General features: G+C 34.2%; 2 protein-coding genes across 3 annotated transcripts; both read left to right on the top strand.

The window, feature by feature from the left end:
* Positions 1-1,611: 1,611 nt before the first annotated feature.
* On the top strand, positions 1,612-4,394 carry LOC136974678 (uncharacterized). Of its 2 annotated transcripts, none has more exons than XM_067269621.1 (8): positions 1,612-1,723; positions 1,809-1,962; positions 2,039-2,121; positions 2,216-2,314; positions 2,379-2,474; positions 2,540-2,615; positions 2,691-2,814; positions 4,276-4,394. In XM_067269621.1, the coding sequence occupies exons 1-8, from the start codon at positions 1,613-1,615 to the stop codon at positions 4,313-4,315; spliced, it is 783 nt and encodes a 260-aa protein (XP_067125722.1). In that variant the 5' UTR covers position 1,612; the 3' UTR covers positions 4,316-4,394. The 2 variants fall into 2 exon arrangements, with proteins under 2 accessions (XP_067125722.1, XP_067125723.1); XM_067269622.1 differs by having other exon boundaries at positions 1,612-1,728.
* A 175-nt stretch (positions 4,395-4,569) lies between these two features.
* LOC136974664 (15-hydroxyprostaglandin dehydrogenase [NAD(+)]-like) lies at positions 4,570-12,435 on the top strand. The gene is made up of 7 exons (XM_067269605.1): positions 4,570-4,700; positions 8,674-8,797; positions 8,946-9,040; positions 9,119-9,215; positions 9,294-9,370; positions 10,240-10,385; positions 12,238-12,435. The coding sequence occupies exons 1-7, from the start codon at positions 4,608-4,610 to the stop codon at positions 12,362-12,364; spliced, it is 759 nt and encodes a 252-aa protein (XP_067125706.1). The 5' UTR covers positions 4,570-4,607; the 3' UTR covers positions 12,365-12,435.
* Positions 12,436-20,795: the final 8,360 nt, after the last annotated feature.

Raw genomic sequence — 20,795 nt, 5'->3', positions numbered from 1 at the left:
TTTGCTAGCTACAGTATTTTGACTTAAACTTACACTTTAAATTTTTTTTTTGTGCTGGACATAATACTTTCGCCGCTTTAATTAAGCATTCACTAATAAATTCCCCTTCGGTAAATAGTTTCGATCTGCTCGCGATTAAATGTGATAATATATAACTAACTTTTACAGCAACTGTATTGTCTTCAACAGATTTAGTGAATACACTTTGTTGTTTTTGAAGAAGTGATTTCAATTCCGACAATTTATCTTTACGAAGTTTTGCAACGGTCATAGTTTCTTTTATGATTTCTGTCATAGTGCCTTTTAAGATTATATTCCTTAGGAACTGAGAGTTTATACGTATCAAGCATAATATTTTATTCTTGTTTTGGACACCAAAATATTGCAATTCCCATTTTTCTTGAAAATTACGATGTTCCTCTTCAATTGACCTTTTCTTACTCATTGTTCTTGAAGTTAGTCAAATTTGAAATACCTCTTTTCAAATTAAACAAAACGTTTATGACAACTATTTGACGTTACATGAACTTACAAGGTTTACGAGATTTACAAATCACAAAAATTACGACGTTTACAAAGTAGATTCACACAGTCAAAGTTCCAAAAGTCACTATTCCTAGATCCGTCGAAAAGACACCTTGCGACGTATACTTCGGATACAGTTACTCGGAACAATCTTCCTGTTACTCGTCACGGCAATAGTAGAGGAAACACCTTACGGTAGAGCACACAAACGTCCACCTTCAAGTTCCAGCAAAAACTTGACTTTGGCGCCAAAACCTTTCCTTTTATATGGATTGTAGCAATCGCTGATGGACCGATCAGCGCATAGCAGTCTTCCACGACGGCCAATCATCATTCGTAGATTCAAAGCCGCGGCCGTTATCCAACCGTCTTTCGTAGCGTCGACCAATTTGAATTGGTTGGACGAAATACGAAACGAACAAACACAAAAAGGGCGGGAATCGTACAGTTCAAAAAAGTTCAAACTTTCCACTTCAAGGGCCAAAGCTTGATATTTAAAAATTTTTAAAAAGTCTCGGCGGGCCGCAACCCATGTATTGGCGGGCCGCGTGTTTGACATGCCTGGACTAATACAATAACCGCTTGGCCATCCGGCCGTCATACTTTTTATTATGAGAAATTAAATGTTCTGCTTCTTTCTGAACGAAGCCTCTGTTCGGGACTAAATGAACGTAAAATCCCTTTGTTTATAGCACTGAATTTCTGGATATATGACATCTCGCTTCATTGTCTTCCAGCGAGCGATTAGGTCGTAAAAAAATTCAGAATATACTATATTCTGAAATTAAATATGATGTTTTCCGAATATTTTGCATTTGTTCAGCTTCATAATTTATTAAATTCAGAAGTATTTAAAATTATATTAAATAAGTTATAAGCTAATTTTATTCACAAAGTAAATTATACTTGAAGAAAAGTAGCAGAATATTTTTTTTAGTTTTTAAAAAATTCTTAAATAAATTTGCCTTAAATTTTCTGAGTCCATTTCAAAGCTTAGAATAAAGTAATAATAATCATTTTATAGTAAGAAATTATATTTATAAAATATATTTAATTATTTTAATATCAGTGATGTCACTAAAAAAATATGCAAATACTCTTGAGGAGTCCGAAAAGGGTGGAAGAGATCAATTACTTCAGAAATTCGCAAAAATGTTCTGCACTTTATACTATAGTGCTAACATTGCCGGAATTTTTGGTATTGTAAGTTATAATTATCTTAAAGTAATTTATATATTAAAAAATTATAAATTAAAAATATCGATAATATACCTCGTACTTAGCTGGAGGCCATCGGAGGTTTGAGTTGGAATATTTGGATTTTGGTTTTATTTAACAAAATTTACGTCGAAGATCGAGAATGGATGCAAAGAAGAAATTATACATACGAACATAATGAATTTATTGATCATTTCAGAAATATACCAGAAAGAAAAGGTAATTTTAGTACTTAAAATAAGACTTAAAACATAGAGAAAAAAATGCAAATTAGATTACTCATGTTTTGTTTTAGGTGTATACAGTTTGATAATCTTCTCTACTGTTTTACATAGTTTTTGGTTGATATCGTCCGTAATGCTACTAATTGGAAACATGGTAATTTTATTTATATGAATTGTAAAATTAAAATGATTAATTCACTTATTAAAACTTATATGTTCAGTTTGTAAAGTTATATTATTTTATTTAGATTTATTCTAAAGTAATGCTTTCACAATGGATACCTGTCACGCTAATGATGATTTTGACTGATGTTCTAGCTTCGATTTATTTTACCCTACGTTTAGGAGTAAGTAAGAACTTTTATAACAAGTTGACAATGTAAAAGCATAACTATTTACACATATTTTCAGGCTTTCTTGGAAAATAACTCTGTAGATGACAATCCCGCACCGATACTCCTTGCTGTTTTCTTTTCTAGATGCTGTCTTTTATTTGTATTTTTGAATGTAAGAATTTTATTTATCAGAACGATTTTATACGTATCGTATAAATAATAATTTCTTTATTGCAGGCATTTCTTGTTCATTACGTTTGCCGGAGATGTTTGCAAATGGCAGCAAGAAAATATTGTCAAAAACAAATTAGAGGTATATATTTTAAGCCATATTTTTAGTGAAAATTTATCAATCGTGTTGATTTTTTTTTTTTTTTAATTTTTCAAGAATGTTTTGAGGAATCTCCTATGGATGAACATTATCCTCAGACTCATCGTCGATACGTGGGAGAAGAACATCATAAGCAAGAACATCGCATAGCTGTACAACAACCAGTCTTCGTTAGAGAAGAGTAAGAATTCCTTTTTTATTCCTGTTATCTATCAGAAAAACACACATTTTTATTGAAATGAGATCGTTAGTATTGTGGGTTCTATAATACACTAACAATTATTTTCGTGAGATGAGGTTGAAACCTAAAACACAGACATTATCCTGCATCTTGCGTGAAAATACGTAATAATAATATATTTTCTTTATTAGAAACCATTGGCATTCGTTTCAGTTGTAAACATCTCTATATAATATAAGCGAAAATAAAAATTTTAAAAAATGAAATACAGGACTAATGTTTCAAGATATAGGCTATTTTGTTTCAAAGTTTTGTTTCTCATGTGCTTTGGCGCGCCATATCCAAAAATTTGGTTCTTTTCTTTTAAAGATTCTCTTATCGAGTAGTTGGAATTATCTCTACATAGCATATTCATTCAGTATACAGTTAACTGCATTGTGAATCTTCAGTATCAAATTCTTTTCATTTAGATATGTCGGTAAATAAATACGCTGCAATAAACTTATTGTACCGTTTTAATTCATTAACTAAAACCTTATTTTTAGTTTCTTCTTACAATGAAAGAACTAAAATTGTTAAACATTGTATTAGATAGGACACTGATAAAAATTATTCCAATTTTTTATTTAAAATTTTTACTGCTCATTGAAAACTTCAAAAAGTAATATCTAAATTCGTTCTCTAACCTTCAAATTCAATAGAATACTAAAATTTGATAGGTTATAGATTTATATATTTATATGTTGGATTGAATAGTTATAAAAATTATTTGAATATTTTTGTAAACATTTTGGAAGTTGCAATTTTAAAAATTGCATCTCAAGACTTTTAGCTCGAGATCCAGTCAAAATGATTAATTTGAATTTAAGATCGTTTCTCAATTTCGTTCCAGGAAGCAAAAACATTGAAAATAACCATACGCTCATTATACTTGAATGAATTTATTATTCGAGATATTTAAGTCTTATTTAAACTATAATTTCTGAAATCTTTTCTCATAAGAACGGCATAGGAACTGTTCGTATATCTTAAACAAGCTTATCATATCGCAAATATTAACTTGCATCATGCAGTTCTAGAGGATTGATTGTTCACCCTGTAGGCACTGAGGACCATTTTTAAGTCATGTTCGTTGTGATTTTGGCCTGACCCACAAGTGGGGGCAGCCGTGTGGTGAGGGACAGATCCCCCAAAAATTCCTGGAAAGTTATTCACCTACTACCAGAAGGATAGGTCAATCGCTTGTCTGCAGTTTGTTGTATGCAAGACAATTTCTTCTTACATTGAATGATGAACTGAATATTTTAGATAAAATAATTCAGGAGTCTTTTAAATGTTTAACTTTTCTCAAATAAGACAAACGAATGAAAATATCAATTTACGAAAAAGAACTTCGTACCATCTCGTGATAAAAATTACCGAAAAATTTACAAGTACTAATAATTTTATTTATTTTTCTAGAAAGCCGGCAGAGGAAGTGAATAATGGTGGAAATCCTTAAGTTTATGTATTTGAAAATTATAATATAAAATTTTGTAATTTTTCAAATAAATTGCTAAATTCAGTATAAAATATTTAACAGATTATTGACTTTATTTTCTAAATGCTTTTAATAGGAATACATTTCGAAACTAGTCATATCATAGACGATGATTATACACATACACGTTACAAATATACATTTTTTAATCTATGGCCAATTACAACCGACGTTGATATTACGAAATTATCTATAAATAAACAAGACTTGGCATCTGTAGTTAAATGAACTTTAGCTGGAGGGTCAAGGCGACATGGATATGAAACAAGGAGTAGCTTTAGTTACTGGAGGTGCTCAGGGAATAGGAAAAGCTACTTGTGAAGCATTACTCAAAAAAGGCTGTAAGGTAACTTTTTTCAAATATGTTTCAAATAATGTTAAATAATTTTCAATTTTTGATGCTACTCGGTAACCTAAATGCCAAATATGATTTTCTGACGTAAAGCTATTCAATTCTAAATTTGATTAGTTTTTTTTTTTTAAATTAACGCAAGGAATATTTTTACATTTTCACAGCTATAAAACACTACATGACCGTACCATGTTGATTTTATGTGATAAGTAATAAGCATTCGTTAGTTTTTATATAATTTAATAAAACGAGAAATATTTTAAAAACTCGTTAAGTTTTTATAAATATTTTATCACTAATTTTTCATAAATTTCTTAGAAAATCCACATTCTGTAAGAAATCATTCATTTTTCTCCTATAGAATATAATTACACTTCGAACACTGAGTGTTGTTATACACTAAAAACTTTTATATAAAACAAAAGTTATCTCTTAAATTAATAATGTAGAAAGAAATCTCTTATAAATATTTCCTGTTTACACTTCACGAAACTGCCTCTGCTCTAGATAAATGAAACTTTCTCATCGTGCACATACCCTCTTTTCGACACAATAATGTTTTCATTCCTGAGCCAATAGAAAAATAATTGAAGCATATAGTTTAAAAAAAGTCCATTTTTTCAATTTCGAAATATAATGGCACCTGATGTGTTTGATTTTTGGCACGAACTTCCAATTTTCATCCATTTCCCCTCCTGAATAATTTATAAACTTAAGGGTGTCAAAAGTCTACGAGAAGCAACGTGAATTGTTTCAATTGTCTGTAATGTGGAGTTGGTTGTATTTCTTTATTGTGGTTCACATTCTCATAATTTTCCATTAAAATTAATGTCTGTAAACTAGAAGATAAACAGAATAAGAAATGTCTGAAACTTTCTTGGATAACAAATATTTTGTAGACTAACAACAAAGTAGTTACTCACTCCATTGTGTTGCAATGCGAATTTAAATGAATTAGCAAGTTTCGAAACAGTGATAAATAAAAATTACGTTTGTTTTTAAGATAAGAGTCAACATTTATAAATGATAAAATTCTGAACATAACTTTTTTTTTTCTTTATGTATTATCTGTAATTTAACTTGCTCTATTTTACCAGACAGAGAAATGCAATTTTTGAAAGCCGCAATCGATATTTTGATAATTTTTGAATGAAAGATGATGTAAATTACTCAATGAAATGTACGAATCTAAGATTGCAATTTATCTTAAAAAGTTTAGTCTTTCTACTACGAATATTTCCTCCTAATTCTGATATGCCAAACATTCCATTATTGTAAATCGTTTTTTCGTTTTTTAATACATACATTTTGAACCGAGAGAACAATTTTCCAAGTATTAAAAATATAGATTTTATGCGCTTTGTTTACTCTGACGTTTTTTACTCAGAGTAGACTGATTGGATAAGCATGTCGGACATTGAACTAGTAAAATACTACGAAAGAATACTGTGCGCGCATTATTATTTGATGTACATGTAAAGTAGAATGAATAAACATTACATAAAAATAATCTTTCCTCTGGTTAAACAACAAATAATTTCGACTTAGAAGAATTATTAGATTAAGCCGCGGATTACTTATCAAGCGCTCACGGTCCGTCGCTGGTCCACGGACCATACTGTGTAGAACCGTTACTCTAAATGACGTGGAAGTAATGCCACGAATTGAGTTATTAAACGACCCCAAAGTAACCCTTATGCCAGGCATGAATAACTTGTGGCTCTCTGACTCGCTCCATATTCAACATACTATCGAGAAGATCCTTAGATACATTTACGTGATGGGTGATTTATAGCGAGTCCAGTAAAAACAAACAATAAGGTTATAAACGACATTTGATAAATTATTTATAATAATCGCGTTTCTATTAAAAATTAGTAGACTTGGAAACGTATGCGAAATTCTAATTCGCAAACATTTCCAGTGAATATTTACAATGTGTTTTGAAGAACCAGTTACGAAGAAATTAAAGTTTCCATTTTTTGTATGAATAAAAATGCTATATTGGATTCTGTTAAAAATTAGTAAAAGAAAGATGGTGAGAGGAAATCCAATAATTTCGTATAACAAGTATAATAATGTGTTTAAAATTAAAACACAGTATTAAATTATTCTAGACTATTAAGTTAAAGATAAGTAGGTGATTACACTTTTGAGATTACAAGTCTATGGATTTATCGGTTTGCAAATCAAATTACATTTCAATATATAGAATATAATCTGAAATTTTATTGTTTTTTGTGTGTTTTCCATATACATTTTTGCCTGCCAGTGGCCGAATAGACAAAACCTCTGAAAACTAGCAGTTGGTCACGGGTTCGTGTCTGACCAAAGGACTGGCCACGTGGAGTTTCCTGGGTTTTTCTTCACGTGTCTAACACCTAAATACCGACTGAGTTCCCTTAGAAAGCCTCCTGGGAGGCACTCTCTTTAATGCAGGGATGGGCAACCTTTTTCTATGTAAGGACCGCATTTTAAGACTTTTGAAATGATGCGGGCCGCATACAAGAGAAAGAGAAAAAAATGTTGGTAAATCAAAATTATTTATTCGTATATAATTATATATTAGCATAGATATATTTAATTTAGCTTCTGGAACTGATGTAAACGTAATATATTGGAAATATTTGGTTAAATATTTGTCACTGCTAGTTTTAAATTAGTTTCGATGTGTCTGTTAGCCGGTTTCTTGTTTTAATTTTTACTAAATTCAGTGCGGGAAAAACTATTCACATACGTAAGTTGTAAAAATAACGTTTGAATTTTGTTGCATACTTCCTTAAGCTGGGAAATTGATATATTTATTCACATTTTATGCGTCGCGGGCCGCAAAATATATGAATGCGGGCCGCAGGTTGCCCATCCCTGCTTTAATGGATCGTTCATGTCAACGGGAGTACCTCCCTGAAAGATTGTGTTGCGTTGCCCCGTGCCTATCAATTCCGAAGACCATTGTGTCGCATTGCCTTATTCCATCAATCCTACTATCCCACATTTCTAATGTTCAAAAACTTTGTTTAGATGGAAACTAAAATAAACAACACTACGTTGCTAAAATACTGGTGGATCAGTTTACAAACCCGGTCCAAATTTAGATAATTTATAACGGCAGTACGGGTCGGGACATGCTGGCCCATTGCGAACGGATCTCTCAGTAATGGGCTTAATTGTGGCTAGTACTTACAATACTGGTTCTTCCATTTATCAATCAATCTGTCATGTTCAAAAATCGAAGGTTAACGATTCTGTTAAATATTTCCCATTTATACTAAACAGAACACGAGCAAATTTCCATCTGTTTCATGAAATCATTAAAAAAAAAGGATATACATGTTCATGCTTATCAAAACATACATAATCTTGATTTTAATTTTCGTCTTTTTCCACCCTGTTGGAATTAAAGGATCCTGTTTAATGATATCCATCACCGTTTTGACCGGGTAGTGAGAACATGACATATCCAGGACGAACCACCCTCAGAAAAATTCCAGTGGTGTTTGACCTGTCTGAATTCGTTTCCGGTTCCCTAAAGTGGTAGGCTGCCATCTTTAGCGATCGGCTATCCGTCCTGAAAGAGAAATTAATATGAGAGATGGTGATAGCCGCGGGGATGCTGTCGCAGGTAGGCACACGGTACGCAACCCTTTTAGAATCGTTTTGATTAATTTTAAGTTAAAATAATTATTTTTCCTTCTGCAATAACACTCCGAAATTATATCCCACTGGTGAGATCACCAGTGACGTAGGGTTGTAACAAAAAGCTACAATATTGCATTGTAAGAAGCGACCTATCAAAAAACAAATCAGTAATCTCCAAACGAAAACCAGAAAGTACCTATAATTATTGCATTTTTTACCATTCTATACTGTTTTTTTGCATGCATTTTTTTTTATCACTTTATGTGATGAACACTAAGTACAGAAATACAATATCTCACAATATTTCACACGCATTCTTTCAATGTAGGTTTGTTGTTCGGATGTAAACAGTGAAATTGGAAACAAAACGGTGGATGAATTGCAAAAAGTTTTCGGAAAAACAAGTTGTATTTTTGTGAAATGCGACGTCTCGTCATTCGAAGAGTTTGAAGGTTTGTATTTGAAAGAAATTTTAAATTAGTTTTTATGATACATTTCAAATTTAATTTCAGAAAAATTAGATATTGAGCAATTAAAACACAATAAATAATTGTAAAAATGTATTAATATTAACTTTCGTTTTACACGTTTTAACTGTAGCCACTTACCAGAAAACAAAAGAGACGTTTGGAAACGTGAATATTTTGATAAATAATGCAGGAATTGGGGTAGGAAAAGTCGTGGACGTTAACTTGGTTTGTATGAATATTTTACTAATAATATATTAATTATATTTTTACATTTTTATCATTGATAATTCGTAAAACATTTAGAATGGAGTTATAAATGGCTGCTTTATTGCGTATAAATATATGGGAAAACATAATGGAGGAAGTGGAGGTTCTGTTGTTAATGTTGCTTCTATAGCAGGTAATTATTTATTTATTTTTTAGTCTAATGAATAAATTTTTTGACTAATTTATATATTTATGTTATTTTTCTAAAAAGGGCTATTACCTTTTCCGTTCTCGCCCGTTTACGCAGCAACTAAAGGTGGTGTTATTAGTCTTACAAGGAGTTTTGGAGTAAGTATTGAAAATGTAGAACTGAAACAATGCTTAATAGAAATGTAAAAGCAGCTACCCATAAGGCAACAGGATGACTGAGCGGTTAAGTTTGTTTGTATACGGCAATACAACACGTGGGCGATCTGCCGACAGGGTAGAAAGTCCTCCCGAGGGATATCTGGAAAACATTCCCTAGGAGGACTTTCTACGAAAAACTGGCTCCTATTTAGGTGTTACAAACACCAAGAAAACGAAAAATTCCTCGTTGCCAGCTCGTTGGTGAGGAGCAAAACCCACGACCAGTCTTTAGTGGTTTTATTCGAGCAGTTAAGACGTCAAGCTAATGCTCTAGGGATCGAGATCATATCCCGGTGAGCTAAAAATTTTTCATGAGCGGTAAATCTCAGATGCTTTGGGTTCCGTTTCTTACTACTCAGACCAGAGTGATAAAAACGGAATGCGATATAGGAGTTTAGAATAAAAGTCCGTTTAGTGCCCACAAGGTGGAAAGCCAAAAATTATAAAGTGTTTCTTTAAGGTGGAAAAAGACTGAAAGAAAGCATAAACAGACACGGGCTCACTATAAAGAATTGCTTAGAATTCTTTAATTTAAAGCAAAGTGTTGCGTTGCTTTATACAACCAATCCAATCCAACGTATCAACAGGACCTTTAATTTAGCAAGCCCGTTGCGGGTTCGGCCAGGACCACAACAGTGCATCCGTGCGGTCAGGGATGAGGGCCATGTGCAAGGAAATGGGATATCTCCTACCCAAATTTATTTTACTCATTTTAAACAAGGCGCATATCAAAATAATATATATTTTGCAATTATTATTCTTGATTATCATAAAACGTTAAAGATTATAATAATAATTTTACATTGCAGCATGAACTCCATTATCAAAAAAGTGGGATTAAATTCACTGCTGTGTGTCCTTCTGGCATCAACACCGATTTGTTTTGGCTGACTACCGACGACACCCCATTTGTAGAAGAGTATGATAAAATTAGAAAAAGTCTAATTATGTTAGAGTAAGTATTCTTTAATTCATTTTCACTTCAATGCATCCTTGTTTAATATATGCAGTAAAACCTGTTCAAAACGGAATATTAATAAAATGAATACTTACCGAAACGAGAAAAATTCTCCGGGAAGCAGCGATTTTCGGTATTGAAAAAAACCTGTTCAAAACGGAAACCTACCAAACTGGAAAAAATTTCGGTGCCGTCGGATCGGGTTTACACAGGTTTTACTGTACGTAACTATTATTTATGAAGTGTAATATTTTGTTCAAATTATATAAAACTCATACTGATCTATAATAACATCTCATTATGAATTCAATTCCTCACCCCTGTAATATATAAGTAAGTATTTATAAATCGATAACCCTAGTCTCGGGATCTTTGATTGAATCCGGGCAAGCAACCAAAAGAAATTTTCGTGGTCCTTTTCCTTGCGGTTGCCTTGTTGTAGGCCTGGCCGAACCCACCATTGGTATTAAAAATGAAGCTCTCGTAATTCCCACAAGGCAAAAATTGCCTAGCGGCCGGATGGCCGAGCGGGCAAGGTTAGCAGCCTGCCGCCCTGAGGGACCCGGGATCGAATCCGGACGGGTCGAAAAATCCCCAGGAATTTTTCGGGGGTAGTCCGTCTGAATATGTCGGTCCCCGTCCCTTACCACCCGGCCGCCCTATGGTGGGCCTGGCCGAACCCATAATGGGCTTGCTATAAGAAGCCCTCTTAGTGCCCATAGGGCGGAAACAGTTTAAAAAAAAGAAGCATTGTCCAAAAAATTGCAATTATATTCACCAAAATCAAATCTCTAAGTATGTTTTAGAGTAGAAGTTTATAAGAGGAGTACCGTAATTTATAATAACTTATAATTTTATGGTGATAACTCACCATAAATTCACATTTAAAAAAATTTTTTTAAACTCAGGGCACTAAGAGGGTCCTTTTTATCAACTCCATTATGGATTCGGCTAGGACCACAATGGGGCAGCCGGCTAATAAGGGACGAGACCTGACATATCTGGACGGACCACTCCTAAAAACTTTGTGGTATTTCGATCCGTTCGGATTTGATTCCGGATCCCCCAGAGCGTTAATATGCCATCTTAGCCGTTCGGTCATCCGGCCCTTAAGCATTATATTTATAATTATACGACTCAAAGAGTATTCCCACACAGAAGTATTATAACAATAAATATTTTTAATGAGTTTGAGAGATATATTGCCAAATTTAAAATGCGAGGTACAGCTAATGTTACAAAATTATTTTATTTTTTGTCACTGGCTTTAAAAATGTCTCGTGATTGAAGCAGAATATTTGGAGCTAGGTTTGATTTATTTATTTTGTTACGGCAACATAGGCGATTTACCAAGGGGAGTGCCAACCGGGAAAACTTTTATGGGAACTAGTCCCTACTTAGGTGTTACAAACGTGAAGAAAACCTGGAAAACTCCACGTGACTAACCCATTGACGAACCACGAACCCACAACCAGTGTTCAGTGATTTTATCCACTCGGATGCTGGTGGGCCTTAAGAGCTGAGACTCCAGATTTTAAAATAATGTAAATGCGACAAAATCTAGGACCCACCAGTGGCCAAGTGGTTCCATTTCCTAAACAGTGATAGTTCAGTCGTGGGTTCGCCCTTCACCAGGACGGGCTGGTCGCATGGAATTTTCCGAGGCTTTTCCGGGTCTATAATGCTTGAAAAGAGGCCAATCACCCTTAAAAAGACCTCCCAGAAGGCATCACCCAAGTGTCGCGTTGCCGTAACTTAACAAAAACAAAGCGACAAAATTTTATTTCTTAAAGACTTCTAATGATGTTAAATGTATAATCCATATTAATGTTTTATTTTATATTTTTAGACCCAGTGCTTTAGCAGAAGCAATAATACAACTTCTTGAAGATGGTAAAAATGGTGCAGTTATGACCGTTATTGGAGGAAAAGAAAACACTTATGTGCCTATGCCCGAAGCAGAGATGTTTTATTAATGTTCAATATGATGTAGTAATGAAAATGTTTATATGTTTTTAATTAATGCTTATTAAATTTTAGACAAGTAGCGTGATATTAAAATTAAAGAGTATAATATAGTATTAACGCGCAGTTATTTATTGCGCAGAGCCCTATTAAGGAAGATATTTTAATAATGTGCTTTTAAAAGAAATATTGTTGACGAGACTACGTCTCGTCTCTAAAATTCCGTTACTGTCAACGGCTGCATACCTTAGAAGTATAAAGGAGTACATGTCAGGAGTTGCAATTTGGCACAGAGTATTTGGTGCCCAAATCATGTGCACATAAAATAAACCAGACTTGTAGGTGGTCAGGAGACCGAGAACCGGGTCAAAATAAAATACGAAATGCTGAGACTGTTTCTCCAAACAGGCACGAGTGCGAGATTTACGCATGAGTTGCTCGCGCTCTCCGAGACATAGTCTCGTCCTAAGAATGGCTTCGCCGTTTTACTTATTTTTTTGTATTGCTTTATCTTACACTAACAAGTAAGTGCATTGTTTAAAAACAAGAAAATAAATATGTAAATTAATCTAAAAATTAAATTGCGTAAAAGCGAATTTTACGGTTTGGATATGGAACTCACAATATTTAGAATAACGGTCGGATGGCCGAGCAGTTAAGGATTCATCCTACTGCTCCGAGGAACCCGGTATTAAATCCGAACGGGTGATCGAATAACCCAGGATTTTTCGGGAGTAATTTGTCCAGATATGTCGGGTCCCGTCACTTATTATCGTCCGCTTCATTGTTGGCGTGGTCGATTGTTAAGTTAGGTTATGGCAACGCAACATTTGAGCGATCTGCCTAGGGGGATGCTTTCCGGGAGGTCTTTTAAGGGAAACTGGCCCCTATTTAGGCGTCACAGACGTGGAGAAAGCCAGGAAAACTCCATGTGGCCAAGCTCTTGCCAAACAAGGCGCGAACCCACGACCGAACTCCCAGTGTTTAGAGTACGAAGACCGCTTGGCCACTGGTGGGCTGGGCGTAGTCGAACCCATAAGGGTTCAGCGATGGCCATCTTACTATCCATAAATCTTCAGCAATGGCAAGAAAGGTGGAACAGTGAAACAACACGTAGGACCACACATAACTTCATACCGAATCTTATAGCCAGGAGGTCCACGGACTACTATTCTCCAGATTTCCATACCACCCAGATCGTCACAGACCACGGAAACTTCAAGGGGTATCTACACTGATTCCTCCAAAGGGGAGACGGCATTGTGACTGTACTCTAGACATTGAAAATACTCATCATGCCATCTTCCTGTGCCAAAAGTATAAGATACATAAGAAGCACCTAGCTGACACTATGTATACAGAGGGTTACCATTGGCTTGTAACTGCCGACACTTTTTTAGTACCAAAATCATTTTTGTGGCATTCTCTAACTTCATTAAACGGACAAGAGTCACCCTACTAGACTATTACCGTAGTAAAACTCCAGTTGTCGACTAATCAACCTCGTTGCTAAAAGCCTAAGAAATGTATAATAAATTAATGCATTTAGTTTTGTAAATAGAAACAATTTCGCGCCCTCTCTTGGCGTTTTTGAGCCAATCTTTGCGGCGTATCCCACAATTTTCGCACTACAGCTCTAAAGCTTAGTTCAGTGTTCCGAAACCGTTTTCTACTTGCGGCACACCCATGACCCAACACGACATACCAAAATGTTATTCCCCTCAAAAACGTATATGATACTATTAATAGAATTACGTAATGTCACTAACCTATTATTATTATTATTATTATTAAACAGACATTAACACCTATGAGAAAGTTTATTTTACATATAATTTATTAGAATGCATAAAAATGCGAGGCTTGTAATAAAGAATAAACAAACATCATCTTGTTTCAACAGTGCTGCGGCAGAGAATGAAATACAAACAGAAGAAACACAACAACTGTGATAAAAATATATAAATAAAACTTGAAATTAACAGAATATGTAAAAGTTTACGTAACACCTTTCACCATGTAACGGAACACGAGCGTGCGGCGGCACATCGGTTGCGGAACACTGGCTTAGTTTACACGCGCAACTTTTAATCATATTTTAAATTAAAAAAATCACGAGACTCTCGGTTCAGACCTGAAAGTTTGTATAAGTTAATCGTGCCCTCCGGCCTCTAAGCTTTCAATACCTGGTCTCGATTTTGATCTAGCTAATATTCTTCTCAAAGTTAAGGAGTAACGGACTGACGGACGAAGAATGACAGTGGATGGTCTGCAATTTGAAAATTGTGCCTTTGAATTGAAACTTTTCAATTGGATTGAATTGTGGATTAAAATGTGAATAAAAATTTTTAAAGTGATTATTTAAAAGTTTGTTTCGCCTATACGAGAAATGCGTAAAACAACATTTCGACGCAGCATATCAGTCGCGAATCATTACTATAAAATCGGAGCTCACAGTGACAGAGTGACTAAAACTACCGAATACTGGTAGTTGATCGGGGGTTGGTGACCGGCCAACGGGCTGGCCACGTGAAGTTTAACGTGTTTTCATCGCGTTAGTAACACCTAAATTAGGGCCCGTTTTCCATAAAAGACAACTTTGTTAATCAAATTTGTTAAGTATACATAACATTCTTCGTATACTGCCCGCGTGGCAGTATTCGAAGAAACCAAATCTACTATAGAATCGGGATCTACCAATGGCAGACTACGAAATAATTATAAGGAATAACATACGATGTTATCAGATAAGTCAAAAAATATCACAGCACTGGATAAGGTTTAGTAGTTTACGTATAATGAAAGATAACGAGGTAGCGATAAACGGTTAGAACGTTGCTATATTAACCCGCCCCTTCTGAGAAACTTTCGCGACACATGTAATATCTATCTACTTGACGTCGGTGATGTGATCGAAACTCTCTGTCGTTGGTTGTAAGGACGACTGAATGTTAACTAATGCTATCTGTATAGCGCGAGTAGTATGGATCTCAATCGCGGGAGTTTTTCGAGATAGAACGCTTTTGATCTTTCTCTCTCATTCTCTGAATCAATTAATCCTATCCGTTACTCCAAGTAATCCGCCTCTTAATATATTAACATCTAATTTTCCCTTAGTTCCCTTAGTAGAGAAAGAGTAGACATGAGTCAGCCCGAGCGGGAAGTGTCTACCTCAACGAAAGGGATGGAAGGAGAGTGACTATCCTTTCAGAGTCGACGCACAGATCTCATCTCTTTCGGGTGTTTTCTTTTTACATTTCTAAAACGTTTTAAAACCATTTTTATCACAATTTTACAGTTTTATATTTTTTTTACAAATTTTATTACTATTAATTCTAACGTTACTCACGTGTCTCCTTACATTCCTTTTGTCAGTCATTTGACATAGACCCTTCAGGTCGGGCTGACTCGTATCTACTCTTTCGCTGCTCGGTCTATTAGCATCTAACGCTTTTCCGAATTATTAAAATTCCTATTTGTTGAGAGAGAACATTACTCGAGAGACATTTTGGGGATTATATACACTATTCCCTATGGAATTTCGGGACTTTGAGTATATATCTGAACTCGGGACCGAGTCGAGTTTAACGGTTTCCTATTTTTGGACCGGAGACCAAAAGTTATATTTCCGATTTCTTGCCTTTCAGAATGCATTCCATGCCATTTTAGAATTTTTCAGTAGGTGGCGCTGCTTGTAGTTTCCACTGGGTACAATTACACATATCATTAAATTAACTTAAATTAACACATTTGTAAGAAGCCACATCATCTGGATACAGTTACTCATATTTCCCACTTGACGTCCTCATATTCCTTTAGAGTACCTTCCTCGCGTGGTCAGACTAGAGAACCTAGATATCAGAGTAGCGACACACGAGTCATCGCCGCCATGTTCTGTCGACTGTCATCACGTGGTCTATGGATTTACATTAAGAAATGACGATTTTTTTTTACTTTGATAAAGCATTTTATTCGTATAAATGCTTTATTAAACAAAAAAAATTGTCATTTCTTAATGTAAACCCATAGACCACGTGATGACAGTCGACAGAACATGGCGGCGATGACTCGTGTGTCGCTACTCTGATATCTATTGGGTTGTTCGGAAAGTAATTTCGTTTTTTTATTACTAGAGGAATTAGATGTATTTTTACCAGCCAATTTTATTTTAAACCACATTTTCATTATATACTTCAACAGCTGACATTTTAAGACTTATTTGTAAAAAATTTTGTTTGATTCTGTATAATTGTTTTTTTTTCGGTGACCCATCAAATATGGAAAATCGAGATTTTTACTTATAAAAATGTAAAATATGCCGAAAATGTAAGTAAAAAATCAAAATGCTGTTCAAACAAGAAAAAAACTTATGGTACGTGTTTGGAGAAGATGTGTCGAGAGAAAGACAGTGCCAAAACTGGTTTACAAAATTGCGTTCTGGAAATTTTAATATCGAAGATACACCACATTCTGGATGGCCATTTGAAGCCAATGAAAACAAAATAAAGGTACCGATTGAAGCAATCTGCCGTATAACAACACGTGAAATCACTAAGAGATTAAATCTGTTAAACTGAACCGTTTATTATTACTTAAAACGAATTGGTCTCGTTTCAAAGCTCGATATATGGATTCCACGTGTTATTAACGAGAGATGATCTCTATGGTGGGATTTGAAAGAAATTTGTTTTTTAGCTTTTACCAGACAATTTAACAATTGATTCAAAAGTGTACTGCCATCGAGTAAACAAATTGAGTAATATCATCAAACAGAAACGGCCAGAATTGATCAAGAAACAAAGTGTAGTGTTTTACCATGATAATGCCAAATTTCACACAAGTTTGGTAACTGGTCAGAAACTTATAGCTTAGATGGGATGTGTTATCACACTAACCATATTCGCCAGATCGGACACACTCAGATTATTACTTGTTCCGGTCTATAAAATTTTTTTTAACTAAGACATTTACTTGAAATGACAATGTCAAAAATCACTTGGATCAGTTTTTTGTAAACAACGATCAAAATTTTTATGAATGTGAAAGCATGCTACTACCAGAAACAATGACAACAGGTATTTGACCAAAATGGTCAATATATAATTCAATAAAATATTTATTTATTATAAGAATATTGCGTTTATTTTTCTATGGAAAAAAACGAAATAACTTTCCGAACAACCCAGTAGGTACTCTAGTTTGATAGGACTATAAGGCTATTCTTCTTACGTTTTACTCTTAAAGTATACGAAAAAAATATATTTTTCTTCCCGTTCTGACTTATGGATCGTAAAGCAAAATATTATACAGGTAAATACAACAGAATTAATAAATTTTTAATAAAATATAATTATGCCTATTAAAAGCTGATAAGTCAAGTCAAATAGTTATTATGGATTTACACGAATTAAGAATTAAGAAACGAGAAATTGTATCGGAAGAAAACTTTGAAAAATTGGAAAATGATCCATTCATAGGAATACAACGAGCATTGGCCAAGAAGTTAAAGAACTTGGTTAAAGAAGGTTATATCATGCCATATCAAAGTAAAAAATACTTCCAAAGGAAAACGTAAGAATTCCAAAATTAAATGTCCGGATTAAAACTCATAAACAAAATAAATGTAGACCAATTATAGACTTTCGAATAGACTACATTGCTATATAACCTAGAAACGTTTATTAAAAAGTTATTACAGGATATACCATAAAAAAATACTGTTGATTTAATATCAAGATTACAAAAGGGAGAAATTCTGTCGAACTATAAACTAATGAGCCTAGGTATAACTTCTATGTACCCGTCCATCAATAAGGATATGATTGTGAAAGTATGGTGTTTCTGACTATCTGAGAGATTTAATAACTTTTACATTAGATAATTACTTTACAGTAAATAAAAATTTTTATCGTCAAACCGATGGCATTTCTATGGGTTCCGTAATAGGGCCAAAATTAGCTGAGATCTATATGTTGGATGTAGACAGGGTCTTATCAACGTTGAACGGTATAAAGTTTTTTGCGAGGTACGTCGATGATATTTTGATCATATATAATAGTGCTGTAACAACACATTTGCAAATTTTGGAGCAAGCTAACAAAATCAACTTAAATATTAAATTTACTCAAGAGCATGAATTAAATAATCAGTTAAATTATTTAGATATAACAATTAAACGATTTGATGATCATTTGGAATATTGTAAATCTGAAAAACCGTGTAATACGAAGAAAGTACTATCTTGAGGAAACCGTGTTTTGTATTTTCGTTTCTTTTCTTTTCTTTCGAAGACACAATGTAGTGACGTAAACTTAAACACTGGGCGAATTTTTCATCCTTTTTATTCGGTTGGAACGCTTTTTTATTACATAACGCGTTTCGGGCCGATGCCCCTCTTCAGCCAACTAAACATTAAAAAGTGAGAGATGACTATATACAAATATTTAAAATAAATATCGTGACAGTATACATAATTAGTTTTTAGAGGTTGTTACCTTCTAAATCCTGGTAAGAGCTTGTATACCGTTAAAAGCTGGTCCGTACCTCATTCGGTAGTTTAGACGGATGTAATAGTCCAAGGGTACGAATCTTGATAAAAATTCCATAAAAAAGGAAGGTTTATTATCAGTCTGTAGAAGTATACGGGGTTATTCTTTCACAAATCATATTCGTGAAACCATACCTGAGATTCGTCTTCCGGTGTGTTGTCTAACACTGAGCTCGTACTCCTCCACCTCAACTGCGGAGCACGATCTGTTTTTAATTTGCATATGTCTGGTCGAGCATTAGCAGGGGAATGTTCCTTTTTTTTAATAGGTTTCTTTTCCGATAAAATTATTCGGGGGGTTTAGCGGTGATTTTTTAGAACATAGCACGTGGCCATTGCTATTTTTTCCCGCTTTTAGTATTTTTAATATTTGTCGCTATGCAAATGACGTAACAGATCGTAAAACAGTTTTTTATTTTATAGTATATTTTATAGTAATTTAATCCAGTTTTCATTGATTTTTATGCTTAGATTAGTATTTATGCAGGTCTTATTTTTATTTTTAATGATTTCTACACTTTCTTTGAATTTTCTGTTGTATGTCTTCTTTTCTCTATGTAAAATGCTTGTTTTAGTATCATCGATTTTTAACATGTTAAATAACTGTAAAATTTTTCGATTTTTCGATTAAAAATAAAGCAAGGACACCTACAAAAGCAATTTCTTTCTTTTTCCTCTAAATGCGTTCACGCAAAAGTGGGAAGGAAAAGTTTGCTGAATTTTACAACGAAGAAAAGTTTTAAAAATATACGAAATTGCTTCTATTAACATTTTCTTTTTTTTTTTATTTGACCTCCATGTGTTTTTAGCAGTTTTTCGGGTCATTTTCTTCACATTCGACAGATTGTTGGAGGGTTCCATTGTCGCCATTTTATTGACGTATCATTGCGTAGTGGTTCGCCAACCTCGTTTCCGCGCAACAACGACATTAAAATGGAGACGATGGAACCTTCAACAATCTGTCGAATGTGAAGAAAATGGCCCGAGAAGCTGAAAAACTGGGAGGGTATAAATAAAAAGGAAGGAAATATTAATAGAGTAGTTTCGTTTAATTTTCGTTTTATTTTTCTTTAAATTTTTTTAGTTGTAAAATTCAATGGACTTTTCCTTTTTGCTTTGTCATGAACGCAACTAGAGAAAACAAGTAAAGTAGGCCTACCTGTGCTTTTACCGTACAGGCGCGTGACGTTGATTCGATTGATTTCTCCCTTGTTTTTCTCTCTCGTCTGCATAAATATAGCCTTATAGTACCAAAATAATTATAAAAAACGATAGAGCCAGACCTTTTATTCTTCTTACGTTTTACGCTTAAAGTATACGAAAAAATATATTTTTCTTCCCGTTCTGACTTATGGATATTGTATAACTAAAAAATTTCTTAAAACATTGTATTAACAATGAATAAAAAAGATTACAGTTAAAAGGAAATCAACTTGCAGAGAAAACTTTTTTATTTACTTTGACAAACTTCCCATATGCATTTCGCCTCTTATAAAAGGCCTCTTCAGTAGGTTTGACTGTACACAGTTCATATTCCGACAATAACTTTGTCTTTGTATGATGTTGGTTCATATGGAGATTATAGCCCTATATATATAGCTTTTTTCTCCGATGAGTGTCGTGATGATCGCTATGCGACCGAAGAGCCGGCCGTTTATCTCACGGCCTTAACGTATCGCGCGGGAAACCGTGCCTTCCGGGAGGACTTTTATGGGGAACTGGCCTCCTATTCAGTCGTTATTGGCTAGGAGAAAACCCGGAAAACTCCTAGCAGCCAGCCTGTCCGAGTCGCGGCCCGAACCCACGATCGAACTTCCCAGTGTTTAGAGTCCGGTCACCACCGCTACGAGCGGCAACGGAGACCACTCGCCCACTGTTGGGCCGACAATAACTTG

The sequence above is a fragment of the Centruroides vittatus genome, unplaced genomic scaffold, assembly GCF_030686945.1.
Source record: "Centruroides vittatus isolate TY-2023 unplaced genomic scaffold, ASM3068694v2 contig_352, whole genome shotgun sequence".
Taxonomy (NCBI): Eukaryota; Metazoa; Arthropoda; class Arachnida; order Scorpiones; family Buthidae; genus Centruroides; species Centruroides vittatus.
This window is presented reverse-complemented; position numbering and strand designations above follow the sequence as displayed.

Coding starts and splice junctions, on each gene's coding strand:
- LOC136974678 (XM_067269621.1), top strand. CDS start 1,613: ATGCAAATACTCTTGAGGAGTCCGAAAAGGGTGGAAGAGATCAATTAC. Junction 2,122..2,215: donor TGCTACTAATTGGAAACATG/GTAATTTTATTT, acceptor TATTTTATTTAG/ATTTATTCTAAAGTAATGCT. Junction 2,475..2,539: donor TTTTATTTGTATTTTTGAAT/GTAAGAATTTTA, acceptor TCTTTATTGCAG/GCATTTCTTGTTCATTACGT.
- LOC136974664 (XM_067269605.1), top strand. CDS start 4,608: ATGGATATGAAACAAGGAGTAGCTTTAGTTACTGGAGGTGCTCAGGGA. Junction 4,701..8,673: donor TACTCAAAAAAGGCTGTAAG/GTAACTTTTTTC, acceptor CTTTCAATGTAG/GTTTGTTGTTCGGATGTAAA. Junction 9,216..9,293: donor TAATGTTGCTTCTATAGCAG/GTAATTATTTAT, acceptor TTTTCTAAAAAG/GGCTATTACCTTTTCCGTTC.